Source organism: Bufo bufo, chromosome 4 (assembly GCF_905171765.1).
Source record: "Bufo bufo chromosome 4, aBufBuf1.1, whole genome shotgun sequence".
Classification (NCBI taxonomy): domain Eukaryota; kingdom Metazoa; phylum Chordata; class Amphibia; order Anura; family Bufonidae; genus Bufo; species Bufo bufo.
Genome location: NC_053392.1, coordinates 494,945,190 through 494,961,559, shown reverse-complemented (window position 1 = coordinate 494,961,559; position 16,370 = coordinate 494,945,190). Strand labels below are relative to the sequence as shown.

Below are 16,370 nucleotides of genomic sequence, written 5' to 3'. Positions count from 1 at the left end.
CATTCACATCCTGCAAAAAAAAAAAAAAAAAACACAAGTCCTTCTATGGCCAAGTTGTAATTTTAATGGGGACATTTAATTGGCTTATTTACCAATTTATTATACTGAAAACTTGCCATTCCACCATTGTTGGTTTTTAGAGAATGGTTTTATGGCATTTACTATGTGCTAAAAATGAAGTGAGAACCTAATTCTGTGGGTCAGTATGATTACAGGAATTCTAAGTTGATAGTTTTATAAAATTTTACTACTTTTTAGTCACCAGGAAATTCACTGTTAAGCCAAGTGAAAAAGTACTTTTAATCCACATGCATATGAGCATTTAAAGGGGTTGTTCACCCCAGCGAGGCCAGATCTGCAGTGGGACTCCTACTTACCTGACCCCTGCTGGGTTCCAGCTCCAGTGCTCCACAGGACCCACGTTTCTCTGCACTGACCCAATGATTCTCTGCTATAGAGAATAAGTTGCACTTTGTATCCCACAGGTTGTTTATATGGAGGAGATAGTTAATAACATGGCCTTAGACTATAGCCAGAGGGGTCGGGCCTGCCCACACCTGGCAGAGAGCTGTTAAGAAGTGGGTGTAGGACTGCCGCGAGGTGGCGCTCAGCAATGGCCGCATCTTAACTGGGCTGTGGTCTCACCGCTCAGAGGCGGCTCCCACGAGTACTCCCGATACAGTACTGAAGACAGCCAAGGACAGGACAAGGGTAGTTACACCCAGCCCAGCTCTCCTAAGTCCCTGGAAGCCCCAGAGACCATTTATATAACTGTGGCTCACGCTGATCCACCTGCCATTACCTCGCGGCTGCAGCGCTCACCAGCAGCCGTTCACATCAGTCACCGCCCTTGTTAACTAGCACAGCAGCGCTCGCCACGCAAAGAGGCTGCAGCCTCCCTCAGGCTATATAACAAGACGAAGGGTTGAAGGGTGTTTCAGGGGCCCATAACCCCTCACTGCTTAAAAGGACGGCGCACCATCACCTTTGTGCCATTCATACCTAGGTGCAGTCTGGGAGGAATATAGTTGCAGCGTACTGCAGAACTGGACTCTGATAAATTCTTTGTTTTTACCCTCTTTATAAGGACACTAAATTAGCAAAGCCTGCACTAAAATTGTATCCCACTTGACTGCGTAAAGCTGCAAGAGATCCCTCTGGTCACATACTTGAGCATATATATCTGCATATTATTGATTCATGTGATCATTACATTGCCCACTACTGGATCTTCATATGTAGGACTTCTTTCACATCTGCTATAAGCGTTATATATCCTACACCCCTTTTTTTTTACCCTGGGTACTTTTGTTTGAGTCTTCATGTAATACAACTGATACCGCGACTCAGCTGCTATCCTTACATTGAAGTTCGACCTATACCCACCATTTTGTAACAATATGGACAAGTTTGTGGGGAAAAAAAATACAGCTACTACTAAGGGTCCTCAGACCCAAACCCCGCAGTCAAACGCCATCTTCTCTGATACATACGCCTCCAGATTTGGTTATGGATACCGCCAAAGCGACAGCCCAGGCTCTCTCGGATTTGTCAATGCCAACTATTGATACCCGGCTGGCAGCCTTTCAGTCCTCATTGGATCTCATTGTTTCTCAAGTAACGGCTCACAATACACGCCTGAAGTCGAGCAGAGAGTTTCTGATCTAGAGAACATGGTCCACACATGCCGCAAACAAATGGAAGAAAATGAGTAATTGCTTGTCACTTTGCAAAACAAAGTAGACCACATAGAAAAATCGATCTCAGCGTAATAATTTGCGTATTATTGGAGTTCCTGAATCTGTCCGTCCAAATGAACTCATATGGTTCACATCTGAATGGCTACCTCAGGAATTAAAGTTGGGGGACTCCTCATAAAATTCCGGTGGAATGAGCCCACAGAGTGTGCCTCCCACGTGCCAACAACTCCTCCAAACCGAGACCGGTTATTTTTCGGATCCTTAACTACCAGGATAAAATCTGAATCGTGACAGCCTTTCGCCAAGCTTCGTCAGTCAGCTATGAGAATTCCAAACTCCTACTATTCCAGGACTTCTCATCAGTGGCAGAAAAACGCAGAGCCTTTAACCCTGTCTGTAAGCTTCTACTGGACAAATCAATACGATTTAATCTTCAATATCCTGCCATCCTCAGTTTCTCCATGGGCGACAGAATGTGGGTGTTCAACGACCCCCAGCAGGCTCTAGCCCACCTTCATTCCTCAGGTCGAGCCTTGCCCACATCTACTACACCTACTTGAATGCGGAGTCGCATGTGACTTTTGGTGTTAAGTTAATATTCTGTTTGTTTAGGTTAGCTTGCCTAATCTGAACTCAAGTCATGATGTTTGCATTACTGTACGTTTAGTTTCTTGTTTCCATGGTGCTGCTCTCATGGGTTGAGGGGCAGCATGGCGATAATGTTATTTTTTTGATTGTTTATATAAAGGGAAATCCTGTGCGCACTACTTTGGGGGACGGGGGGAGGGGGGGGGATACCTGCTCGCTGGGACGGGTTTTCTCCCCTCTCCATATTACGTTCATATCAACTTTGGATGCTTATAGGTATCGGTTAAATTGCGAGCACTACCAATGTGACTGCGTCCACCATTTCTACCACAACTTGGTGTACCTGGAATGTTAACGGCCTTAATACTCCAGTCAAGCGTATAAAAGTGTTAAACCATCTGCATAAACTTAAATCACACATTGTATTTCTACAGAAAACCCACTGGGTCAAGGGAAATCATCCTCCTTTACATAACAAAAAGGTTCCCAACCTAAATTGAAGCTTCTTTTTCTAGGAAAATGAGGGGAGTAGCTATCTTGCTTAAGCCTCATGCACACGTCCGTGGAACACTGACCGTGTGATACCCGCCTGGATTTCTTCTGAGTGCAGGAGCGCACGGCGTCAGTGGTTGCTGTGACGCTGTGCGCTTCCTGTTTGCGCAGTACAGTAATACACTGGTATGATCTATACCAGTGTATTATTGTACTGCGGCGGCAGCAGGAAGCGCACGGCGTCACAGAAACCACTGACGCCGTGCGCTCCTGCACTCAGAAGAAATCCAGGCGGGCATCACACGGTCAGTGTTCCACGGACGTGTGCATGAGGCTTTAGTACGTTGATCCAACACAAAATATTGGAGACTGTTGAGGACTCGGCGGGCAGGTATCTCCTGGCAAAGGTTATTATTGAAGGTACAATCTACTGTCTGGTAAACATATATGCTGCTAATGCCTCCAGTGGAGCCTTCTTTGCATCGCTGCTGACAGCTATTGCCAGCTGGGATGTAAACAATGTCATAGTTGGAGGGGACTTTAATGATGTTCATGATACGTTGCTAGATCTCACCAGCGTATATCTTCTCCCACCACTGTTGCCAACGCTATGCAAACGCTCATAGATCACTTAGATCTGATAGACCCTTGGTGACTACTACATCCCACAGATTCAGATTATACACACTACTCACATGTGAGAATTGATTACTGGTTATACATTTTTTTTCCTACTGGGGGAGTGATCTGGACTCCTTATCTGCAATACTGCTTATGTACTGTATTCCTGTAAAAAGTCCAACATCGGGGTGACAGATTTCTTTTAACGTGCACATATTTGGCTGAAAAAACTACAAAAAAAAAGTGCAACCAATACTGTCCAATCAACAAAAGACACTAGAATAATGACAGATGAATGATATTTATTTATTATACACAGATTACAAAAAGGTGATAAAATATAGAAAATAGAATAAATGATGACATGTCTGATAACATCACAGTCTCCCTACTTGGTCAACAGACTGCTCAGAATAATGACAGCTTGTTAGGATAAAGGATCTCTCATTTTTAACACCAGATTCTTTAAATGGGGGTCTTCAGCCCAGTTTACTTGGGAACTCAAGATGAGCCTCTGACATCACAAAAAGAAAACAAAAAAAAAGCAGTTCGTTAGATGCAACATTTCCAACTTTCCTGATGTCTTGAGATATGATGGCTAGTGCAAAATTTCACCTTCATGAAACATGCATTTTAAATTGAAAGTTACATACAAGTCTTATATAGGGGAAAACGGTCAAAAAAAAAAAAAAAAAAAAAAAAAAAAAAAAAACAGGACTTAAAGGCTATAGTAAATTCCATTGTACCTATTTTAAACGAAATAGCTCTATTTTTGGCGGCCCCATAGAAATGAATGGAGAGCGGCTGCACATGCGCAGTGTGCCCTCCACAATCTTCAGAGATGGGGCTCGTACCTATAAGACAATGGGGGCATATCCCAGCGACATGCTCCCATTGTCCGAGATGGGAATACCCCTTTAAGTTAATAAAGCCGCTGCCAGCAGATTACAGACCGCGCCAGTGCACACAGAAAGGGACGTGCACCTGCTCTTTTCAACCTGACTAGCATACTTATAAAAACACGTTTTTGGGAGAAATAAAGAAACAAATAGCTATAGTGCCATACAGCAAATGGTCTAGGGTGGTGGCAGATTCCCATTAAAAGTGAAAACCGGGATAGCCCTCCTATCAGCTTTTCCGGGTAGACTTAATTTGATTAAAAAGAGCATTCTGAGATTCTTTATTATAGCTATGCGCCAAATCATCCCTCGAGCATGGCGCTCAACAGAAAGCCTTCACAGAATCACATGGGTAAAAGCCTTGGATTGTCTAGCTCGGTTGGAGGAATTAGGTGCTGAAAACCAGGGAACTGGTAACACACTTTCTAAACAATGGGAAGTCTGGTTCCAGTTTCGCGCCTCGGTGAATTTTTCAGGTTGGTTGGCCTCAGGTATACCTGCTTAACACGCTTTTGTCACTTCTATTACGGTACACTATTGTCTGGATTATTAGTAAATTACCATTAACCCTCCTATCCCTCCCCACCCCCTGTACTCTGTCTTGTCCGTCCCGTTCATTTTTCATCATTGGATTGATGATTTATTATTATTGTTTTTATTGTTTGTATTGATTTCACTGGTATGGATTTATTATCTTCAAGATTGCAAGCTACCTGTGATTCATTATACTCAAAATGTAAACCACTTGTATTTCATTTTCTCTAACGATTACTTTGGATTTCAATAAACACAAATTGAACCATAAAAGTGAAAACCGGTGTCGCTGCACGTCCTATTGTCACTTTTGCAAAAACAACCAGGAGAACCGAATAATAGCAATACTTCAAAAGGAAAATAAAAACTTTAGTTACTGCTTTAATTTTATTGGTGTGTGTGACGAAGGTGTCGGCCCGCTGCTGAAGCCTGCATCGTACAGTTTGTTACCTATTCTTTTATTGCTCTAATATTTATGTTATTTTAATAAATTCTGCTGACCTCAGCGCTCTGTGGACCTGGTTATTTCCTCCTTGACCTACATACGTTTTTTTTCCTGGCGTTTTCCAGACTTTTAAATAGAGTTTTTGGGTTTTTTTTTGCAGCTGCATTACCTGGTGCATTTTTATTGGTAAAAACACTAGCTCCAGATGTTAACTGAAGGTCTATGGGAAATATCAAACGCAGGACGCACAAGCTTTTTTTGTTAATTAGGTGGCTTTTTTGTCTTTCCGGCTTTTTAAAAATGCAGTATGCTGTAGCTCTTCTCAGGTTTTTGAATTCTCTGTCAGGGAAGTACGCCATTATAAAACGTTAATGGTCAAACACACTGGGGGAGATTTTTGAAGAGTGGTAAAGAAAAACTGGCTTAGTTGCCCATACCAACCAATCAGATTCCACCTTTTATTTTTCAAAAGCTCCTTGGGAAAATGAAAGGATCCATCTGATTGGTTGATAACTAAACCAATTTCCTTTACACTCACCGTTTGCAAAGCATGCCTAAAAAAGTCATGTTTTTTTTGTTTTGTTTTTTAAATGCAGGTGGCCAAAAAAAAAAAAAAACTCATGCGGTTATTCTGGAATTTCTTTACTGAAAGGCGTTATCCAGGACTCAGTGGGTTCCATAAAGTTTGTAATAGACTTACTCTTCTGAGGTTACGTGGATCCGCTGCTTAAGAACCTAGTCACATCAGGTTCCTCTTCTAAAAATCTAGTTTCTGCCGACATCACGTCCATTACCGGGTTTCCAGCCTGGGCTATGGACAGGCCAAAACCATTCCTCTCCCTGTCAGATGCACAAGCTCCTGGATCCACCTCGTCTGCGCATCCACAATGGAAGGAACATCCCATCCATAGCCCAGGCTGGAAACCTGGTAAAGGATGTGGCGTCAGAGAAAGCTGAATTTTCAGAAGAAAAAAGAGTGACGTGACAGTTCAGGCCCATCAATGCAACTTTGGAAAGGTTAGTACAGTATATTACAAACCCTCTCTTACAGGTGTGTTCCCTGTATTTAAAGAGTACCTGTAACCTCTAAGGCTAGTTTCACACTTGCGGCAAGGAACTCCGGCAGGCTGTTCCAGCGGGTGAACAGCCTGTCTGATCCATGCTGCTGCTACTGCACGCGTGCCCCCTGACTACCAATCTGGCCCTATTTACTATAATGGGGGTGGACCGGAGTTCCGGCAGCAGCACATGCAGAGAGGCGGCCGGAATAAAACTACGACATGTCATTTTTATTCCAGCCACCTCTCAGCATGCGCTGCCACCGGAACTCCGGTCTGCTCCCATTATAGTCAATGGGGCCGGAGCGGTAGTCCGGGGGCACACGTGCACTAACTGCAGCACGGATCAGACAGGCTGTTCACCCGCCGGTGCAGCCTGCTGGAGTTCCTTGCCGTCAGTGTGAAACTAGCCCAACATGTCTGAGCAACGCCTTGCTTTCCCCATGTAATAATTCTGGAGCATCTACTCTATGACTATGTTGTGCCATTTCTTTATTCCTGCTAGAAGTAATGAATTGCTAGCGGTTGGCAATGAAGGTCCAGATTGGTGTTACCAGTTGGGGGGGGGGGGGGGGAGGGGTTGTCGCTGCACAGGCTGCCACTATCCAATCACACCCCCAACTGGTAACACCCAAATGGGCCTTCATTGCAAACATCTACTAATTCATTCATAACTTTAGAAGAAATAAAGGAATGGCACATCAGTCATAAGAACAGATTATCCAGAATGGTTATTACATGGAGAATGCAAGAAAGCGGTTTATTTCCAAGAAAGAAAAAAAAAGAGGATCAGGCATGCTGAAATCCCATGGTTCATCCTTGTTTTCTCTAATGGAATCAACCAACAGTAAGTTGTTCAGGATTAAAATATTGGCATTATCCAATTGGTGCTGCCAGCCTCAGACTGTGCAGACACATCCCCACTGGTAACACCCATCTGGACCTTCATTACAAACTACTAGCAATTCATTCATAACTAGCAGGAATAATAGAAGAATGGTGAAACAGTCATAAGAATAGATACACCAGGAATGTTATTACATGGGGAATGCAAGTACTTACTAAAACAGACATGTCAGGAGAGGAGGTTTTGATCTGCACAACAGGGAGATGCAGCAGCGGCCGTGTGAGCATCAGAAGCGAAGCGGATACAAGGTAAGTTCAACCTGTGCGAGGGGCCCAGCCATTCGAGGGTTTGGATAACCCCTTTAATATCAGCTGCAGCCGCATTTTCTCTCACAATGGTGTTATACTATTCAGAATCACATGTCATGATTTACAGTTCGCGTACCTGAAAAACCTCTTGAATTATGATGGTTTTGTGGGTAACACTTTGCAGGGTCTCTCTTCCTTTATCCTGGATCTTTGTTTCCAGGTCTTGAAGTTTACGGTTTGTTTTTTCATAATATTTAAGTTTCTGGAAGAGTTCCTGCTGTTTAATGCGCGTTTCTGGGGTAAAACATTATTTAACATGGTTATCGAGCATATAAAACAATTCCAACACGTATAGACGTGGAGCTGGGATATGGATGGCATGAAGCAGACGGCTTAATATGTGCACACGTGGCAGATTTGTTGCAGAAAATTCTGATATTGTTCTAGACGTCTGACTGATGCTTGCAGACATCCATGCGCTTCCCGTCAAAAACAGATTTTTTTAGTTGCCGGTTGGCAAACTGGGCAATTTCTTAACGTACCATGTTACCCAGGGGGCTCCTTTATATTGAGCCCTCCAGCAATGACCCTCCTGACAGGGACAGTGAACTGGAAGATGCAGCGCAGACCACCGGAGCCGGTTAGTATGGGGCTGCAAGAACTTGTTAAAAAAAAAAAAAACATTTTTACTGGAAAACCCCTTTGACAACAATATTTTCCATATTGTTGTCAAAGGGGTTTTCCAGTAAAAATGTTATTTTTTTTTTTTAGCAAGTTCCTGCAGCCCCATACTAACCGGCTCCATGCTGCTCCGGTGGTCTGCGCTGCATCTTCCAGTCCCTTTACATCTGGATGGCTATAGACATGGTCACATGCGCCGCTCCAGCCAATGTATGGCTTGAGCAGTGATATGGCCACAAGCAGCACGTTGGCTGGAGCAGTGCATGTGACCATGTCCATAGCGATCTGGATGCAAACAGCACATATTAGCATCTCCATAACTGTAGAATATTATGACAATCACTATTTATTGACAGGACTCAATATTTGGGGTTTCCCACATCTCCTGGAATGCAACACAGACAAGCCCCTCATGCTGTCCACACATCTGTTACTCCAAGAATGTCACACATTTAACTCTAGTCTCCATGACACTGTATGGTAGCAGCAGGGCATGTCCTCCTGCCTAGAAGTGCACACAGGACACATGCTTGGCTATTGAAGACCATCACCCGGGAGCCTCTATTAATGCAGGGTAATCCTGTAATAACACAAGCTGCTCAGCTCAGACAGCTCCACTAATCTGCATTTGTCCCTGTATCCCTCCCAGCAATGCCATGCATCAATGCCCAATGAGTGAGGGCACAGCCTGGGTGCCAGGGAGACACCCTGAGATGGGGGAATTGGGGGGGGGGGGGAAATCCTGCCTCAAAGATTCATACACTGAAGGACAGAGGGTGGGCAGCCTTACGTCAGGACTCAGGAGCTACTACTGATTGGAGGAGGCCCGTAACAGTAACCAGTAACCCAAGTGACATACTCTGGCTCCTTCCGATGTTTTACCACAGCACTGTTATTGTGTGGTTTGGGTGGCCATGGGAAGCCCAGGGGTTTCAGGCCCGGGGCTGCCACCCTGAGTCACCCCATTATGATCCGCCATTGCCAGGGATGTTAAACTCAATTCACTTCCCTAGACAGAAAAATAAACGTGTTCACCATTAATCACTTCAATGCTGCAGATAAAATGTTCAGTATAAACTGTAATACCACACAAGCAGTCACGCATGTTATATCATGCACCCAGTATCAGTGCCATTAAAAATTAAGATTAAAACTAGGGTCATAAAACATGTATTAGACATTCCACATGTTAAGATTAGATACAGTACGTTTCAGCAGCCACTTTGTATCTGTTTTTAATGGAGACAATTCTCAATTTGCGGTTCAAGGTATTAGTAGGTTACTGTCCTTTTAAGAGAGGGCGACCCAAAAAGAAAACTGTTAAACATGCAAAATCTTTCCCTGTTTCAGTTAGACACATGTTCCCCATGGAATGAATCGTGAATATGATTTCATTCAGCAGTACTAGATATTTATAAGAATTGTTCCAGTGTGATTTTTGTATTTTGTAATTATTAACCATGTGTTTTTTTTTTCTTCTATTCTATAAGTATGATGTGAACAGGTCCAGGTCTCAGGGATTGTCCCCCGATTTCACCACATGACCTGGGCCAGTTATGATGATTGGATGCTTGATATTATTTACCATATGTATCTTAGGCATAAAACCAACATGCCATGAGTAAGGATCAGAATTATTGGATCCACAATGTGTAGGAGGTGTGGTTGTTCTACAACTTTTGGTTTTTATGATGATATAATAAAGTTCTTTATTTTATTCTGTGGATGCTGGACTTTGGTCTTTCATGTTTATTGACCGTTAAAGTGCATGTCAGTGCATCCCAGTAGCAGGGCCGGTGAGCTGGACTTTCCCTCCAATTACTGATTATAGCTTGACAACGACGTCTCATGCTGTTCAAAAGACGTATGGTCTGCTGAGGCATGGCATCCCACTCTTCTTGAAGGACTCTCCTCAGGTCATTAAGGTTCTGGGGTACAGATTTATGAGCCTCTACACGGCGACTCAGCTGATCCCTTAGGTTTTCGATGGGATTCAGGACCGGAGAAAGTGCAGGCCACGCCATTTGAGGTACCCCAGTCGCCGTTCTATAATGATGCGACCTTGATGAGCTGGTGCATTGTCATCCATGAAGATGGAATTAGGCCTGTGTTGTTCATGCAGAGGCACAATGACTGGATTAATGATGTTATTCGAATAGTGCGGGCTTGTCACTGTACCATTCACAAAGTGTAGGACAGTTCTGTATTGACTAGACACACTGTAATACCACCACCACCAAAGGCTCGTCTCGTGACAACAGTGGCTGTTGCATATTGCTCTCCTAGACAATGGCCATCAACGATGTTGGACACATTTCTGCTCAGCGTGAATTAACCTTCATCAGTGAACAGCACTGAGGCTCCCTGGCCCATGCAAGACAATGACGTCTGTCTGGTTGTGTGGTCAGGTACCCTTGCAGGTCATCTAGCACACAGACCATGCTGATTTAAACAGTTTCGAATGGTCTGACGTGACACTTGGGTGCATCTTACCTCTACTAAATGTGCCTGCAGTTGTGTGGCAATCATCTGGTTCCGCAGGGCATTGTTCACAATAAAGCAGTCATTAGTGTGGGATTTGGCCAAAGGATGTTAACTTCTTGTGGAACATCTAAAATCCCATGGATTGAAAGATGAAAAACAGCATGGGTTTACTTCAGGGAGATCATGTCAAACTAATCTTATTGATTTTTTTTGATTGGGTGACTAAAATAATAGATGGAGGAGGTGCAGTAGACATCGCTTATCTAGACTTTAGTAAGGCTTTTGATACTGTCCCACATAGAAGGCTTATCAATAAATTGCAGTCTTTGTGCGTGGACTCCCATATTGTTGAATGGATTAAGAAATGGCTGAGTTACCAGTGGGGTACCTCAGGGATCTGTTCTGGGACCCATATTGTTTAGGATCTTTATCAGCGAAATTGCAGAAGGCCTCGATGGTAAGGTGTGTCTTTTTGCTGATGACACAAAGATTTGTAACAGGGTTGATGTTCCTGGAGGGATACACTAAATGGAAAAGGATTTAGGAAAACTATAGGAATGGTCAAAAATTTGGCAACTAAAATTTAATGTTGATAATGCACCTGGGGCATAAAAACCCAAGAGCAGAATATAAAAATCAGTGATACAGTCCTAACCTCAGTATCTGAGGAAAGGGATTTAGGGGTCATTATTTCAGAAGACTTAAAGGTAGGCAGACAATGTCCTAGAGCATCAGGAAATGCTAGCAGAATGCTTGGGTGTATAGGGAGAGGAATTACCAGTGGAAAGAGGTAGGTGCTCATGCCGCTCTACAGAGCACTAGTGAGACCTCATTTGGAGTAGTGTGCGCAGTACTGGAGACCATATCTCCAGAAGGATATTGATACTTTGGAGAGAGTTCAGAGAAGAGCTACTAAACTAGTACATGGATTGCAGGATAAAACTTACCAGGAAAGATTAAAAAGGACCTTAATATGTATAGCTTGGAAGAAAGACGAGACAGAGGATATGATAAAAACTTTTAAATACATAAAGGGAATCAACAAGGTAAAAAAGAGAATATTTAAAAGAAGAAAAACTGCTACAAGAGGACATAGTTTTAAATTAGAGGGGCAAAGGTTTAAAAGTAATATCAGGAAGTATTACTTTACTGAGAGAGTAGTGGATGCATGGAATAGCTTTCCTGCAGAAGTGGTAGCTGCAAATACAGTGAAGGAGTTTAAGCATGCATGAGATAGGCATAAGGCCATCCTTCATATAAGATAGGGCTATTCATAGTATTCAGTATATTGGGCAGACTAGATGGGCCAAATGGTTCTTATCTGCCGACATTCTATGTTTCTATGTCTTCCAGTCTCTGTCACTGTTGCAACCTGCTGATGACACTGTGACACTCTAAGCTCAGTGGCCACTTCCATCTGAGAACATCCTGCTTGAAGCCTTGCAATGGCGAGGTACTGTTGATCAATTGTTAGGTGTCATCTTGGTCTCATGATGTCAAAATGTGAACAGCATGATGAGGAGGACTGTTTAAATACAAATTCTAATTGAACCATGAAATGTATTGGGCGATTCATGGATCAAACACCTGTTGTGAATTTTACCATCAAGCTGTAATGCTAATGAAATGATAAAGCCAAACTGACGGCCAGCAAACGCGGCGTACCAGAGGAAGGAACCTCCCACAACATGTCTAAGAGCTCTTTCACAAGAGGATGCAGTGCGGGTAATCTGCTGCATGAAAGAGAGCCAAGCCCCATTCCAGACAGCAGAGACACGGAGAATTAACATGTCTCTCTGATCATTTTACTACAAAATCACAGTGAGATAAATTTGTGGCAAAAAGGTCACAGAGAGGCAACGAGCATCAATCATGTTAATGCTCCGTGTCTCTGCTGTCCAAAATGGGGCTTGGCTCTCTTTCACGCAGTAGATTCCACGCACTGGATCTGCTCGTGTGAAGGAGCCCTAATTCAGGAGACATAAAAACAGAGGTTCCCTAGCAACAGCTGGCGCTAGGGATTCCGGCGTCCCGGGAACCCTGACCAGCATCAGCACTGGGAATGGCGGTGTCCGGTCTCCCAGCAGCACCAAGATCCGGAATGGATCTCACAGAGTGACGTGTGCGCATAAAGCACGAACCTTTACTAGCTCTGCCCTCCGGAGGAGACACCCCACCCCTCGTGGCCAGCGAGGGGTGAGGGATGTCCCGCCGGAGGGCCACAGACCCCCTGGGAGAATGAGAGACAAGTCTTTGCATGGTGACATGCTTCCGGCGAGACTGTGTCTGTCTCCCTGACATAAGCTCAGAAAACCTCTTTAAAAAGGTCTTTACTGGCTAGCCATACAGTGGAGTACTTCTATGCATGCGATTGAGCATTGTCTGCTTTTCTTTAAAGATGCAGACTTTTTCCTGTACCACTGCTTAAAGAAACAGTCTTCTAAAAACTGGAAGTAGGTTTGGGAGTTGATTTTGAGTACATCTTTAAAATGAAAAGGACCAACTAGCTCATCTTTAATACCAGCCAATAGCAGTATCCCACCTCTACTTTGTTGGGTTGAAGTGGAGCTCTGTGCCAGTTACTGATCTAAAAAATTAATAAAAAAATCTTATGATATTTCTTGGCCCAATCTTGACGTTTCAACTTATGTGTTTTGTTAAGTGGTGGTTGGGTTTCAGGCTTCCATACCTTGGCCATGTCTGAGCACTGAACACCTTGTACTTCTGGGCACTCCAGGTAGGTTGCTGTTCTGGAATATGACAGCACTGGAGGATAATCAGTTCCTGGTTGCTTCATGTTTGATTTTTATCGAATTATTGGCAGTTAATTTGCATCTTTTTCTCAACGCGTTTCTTGCGACCCTGTTGACTATTTGAAACAAAATGTTTGATGGTTCTGTGATCACACCCCAATATCTTAGCAATTTCAAGAGAGCGGACATTTCAGAGTCAGTTTAATCTTTTTTTTTGGCCAGAGGAAAACAAGCTGCCTGATAATTATGCCCACCTTGATATAGGGCCTTGATCTTCTTAGGCCACACTCTCCCTCATTACACAAATACACATCATCTGATATACTTCAATCCAGTAAGAATTCAAGTTTATACAGCTTGGAGTTGGAAAATATGCATAAAAATTATTATATGGACAAAATACACTGCTTTGGGGCCTGAACTCAGAAGGGGGGATATACAGAGACACTGTAGGAAACGGATGGAGCGGCTGCCAAGCCTGGCCTGAGAGAGCTATCTCGACTTGCCACAGGAGTGGTGGTTCCATGGGAGGAGGGGCCTGCGAAGTTGCCTGGAGGGCCCTGTTCTAAAATTTGCTTAGGGGCCCAGTTATTTCTAGTTACGCTACTGCACTTGCCTATTTGTGTACACCGTCTATATTTACTCAGACAAATTGAACACTTACCTATTCTGTGCTTACGTATTGCAACCAGCTGCTTTTCCAAAAGACTGTTGCTCTAGGTTATAAAAGGGGTAAAGTCATCTCAGAATAGCAAAGTTCTGCACATACAGTAATTTAAAAACCATGAAAAAAGGCCAATCAACAGGGGCATCGTTAGGTCAAAACATTTGGGGCTTGAGCCCCGGATGTTTTGTCCAGTGCCCCGAATGTTATGCTGGCCTGGTATTTTTTTATATATATTTTTTATTTGGCTATTCCAGGGCCCTTTAATATTAATTGGATCTGGGCAACCCACCACAGATCATCCCCCCCACCCCCCTTGTACTTGCCCCTTGTACTTGTTCCGCTACTTGCGGGCATGAGTTGTCACTTCGGGGTGCAATCCTGTCCTGCGGCGAGTGATCCTGCGAGACCCGCTGCGGGAGGTCACAGGTCTCGCGGATCACTTGCCGCAGGACGGAATTGCACACTGAAGTGACTGAACTCATGCCCGTGCAGCCCGCAAGTAGCGGATCAGCTGAACAAGTACAAGGGGGGTGGGGGAATGATCTGTGAGGTTGCCCAGGGTCCACTTCCAATCAATATTAAAGGGCCCAAGCAAAGATTTCTGCAGTGGTGAGGAAATGAAACATAACAGATATTGGAAAGTTACCAAATGTTGTATTATATAATGACTGCAGTCTGCAGTACTGCACTTCATTTGCGTAAACCAGAACACCCCTTTAAGCATGCCTTTAAATGTGCAATTTCAAACACAGTGGGCTTGTGCCCCGGATGTTTTCAGACCCTAGCAACGCCCCTGTCAATCAACTACTGTTCAAGGGTTTATGACCAGATTTAAGGGCTATATACACATTCGGCGGTAATTTTTGTTTGTTTATGATTGTATTTTACTCATTTTTGGCTAAAAATCATATTTTCTATTGGCCTTTATTAAAAATATTAAGCCGCTCTGTCACATAGGGTTAACTTATCTAACTGTGTGACTGGTACTTTCACTTTGTGCCTCATCTAATAAACCTTATCTCTAAACTACTAAGAGGTCATAAACACATATTTAAGCCACATTCTTATCAGTAAGAACTATAATGAGTGTTTATGTCAGAGAGCTGAGATAAGAAGCCAGTCAGCTCCCCAACTGATGGGAAAAGAAAGAAAATCCAGGAGGATCTTCTAGAGCATCTCAGCTATGTAAAGAAAAAGAGGTTCAATATTTTTTATAAAAAAAACTGAAAAAAATAATAATCATGAGTAAAATGTAAAAAAATTCTCCCCCAAAGGTGTACATTGCCTTTAAACGTATCTCCTATCCACAATATAGGTGTAAGAGTCTGATGGTGGGGGTCTGACTGCTGGGATCCCCACCAATCACAAAAATGGGGATGAATGGAGCAGCAGTTGAGGATGCATACTGCTCCTCCATTCATCTCTACGAGACTGCCGAAGAAAAGCCAAGTACAGTGCTCTGCAACCTCCAACATTTCCACAGAAACAAATAGAGTGCAGCATGCATGCTAAACCCTTGCCCAATTCATGGGGGATTGGGGGGGGGGGGGAGCCACAGCAGTCAGACCCCAACCGATTAGACACTTATCACCTAGACCCTGGATAGGGAGTAACTTTAAAACTTGGCACAACTCCTTTAAAATCGATCTGCAAATTTGCTCATGTGAAAAAGACTTTAATGAAGAACCATGGCGTAACTATAGGAGTTGCATTGGTCCCAGAGGGCCCCCCTTGCCAGTGGTACTGTACTTTTCCCTTTATAAGATGAAGTGCATCTTATAATGGGAATACTAGTGAGCGCGCTCTTTTCAGGGCCCACGCTGCTGTGTCCTGGCTGCCTGCAGCATCAGGACGTACAGAGTCTGACTGGGGCGGGGGGGGGGGGGGGCGGTCAGGAGGTCTGGTCTGGAGAGGTCTAATGGGGGTCTGGTCTGGAGAGGTCTAATGGGGGTCTGGTCTGGAGAGGTCTAATGGGGGTCTGGTCTGGAGAGGTCTAATCTGAGGTCTGATATTAGGTTGGGGTCTTACATGGAGGTCTAATGGGGGTCTGATCTGAGGTTTAAAACTGGGGTCTTATATGGGGTCTGACATAGAAATCTAAAGGGGGTTTGGTCTGAGATGGGGGGGATCCAATTTAGGGTTTTATATGGAGGTCTGATCTGAAAGGAAGTGGGTGTTTTTGTACTGATGCACCATCTGTGTGGTACCAGTATTTTCAGGAGGACTGTTTCTGCAGGAAAGTATTGGGGAACACAGTAGACACAGTATTGGGGGTTGCAGAATGGGGTGTTGA

General features: G+C 43.8%; 1 protein-coding gene across 1 annotated transcript in view; it reads right to left on the bottom strand.

Annotated features, from left to right (window-relative positions):
* Positions 1 to 3,828: 3,828 nt before the first annotated feature.
* LOC120999284 (centromere protein H-like) overlaps positions 3,829 to 16,370 on the bottom strand; it is a 34,112-nt gene continuing 21,570 nt past the window's right edge. Inside the window, exons 8-10 of the mRNA XM_040430155.1 lie at positions 14,075 to 14,126; positions 7,629 to 7,786; positions 3,829 to 3,915 (exon numbers count right to left, since the gene is read on the bottom strand). Of these exons, the coding sequence (XP_040286089.1) occupies positions 3,829 to 3,915; positions 7,629 to 7,786; positions 14,075 to 14,126 (297 nt within the window). The remainder of the gene's footprint in view (positions 3,916 to 7,628; positions 7,787 to 14,074; positions 14,127 to 16,370) is intronic.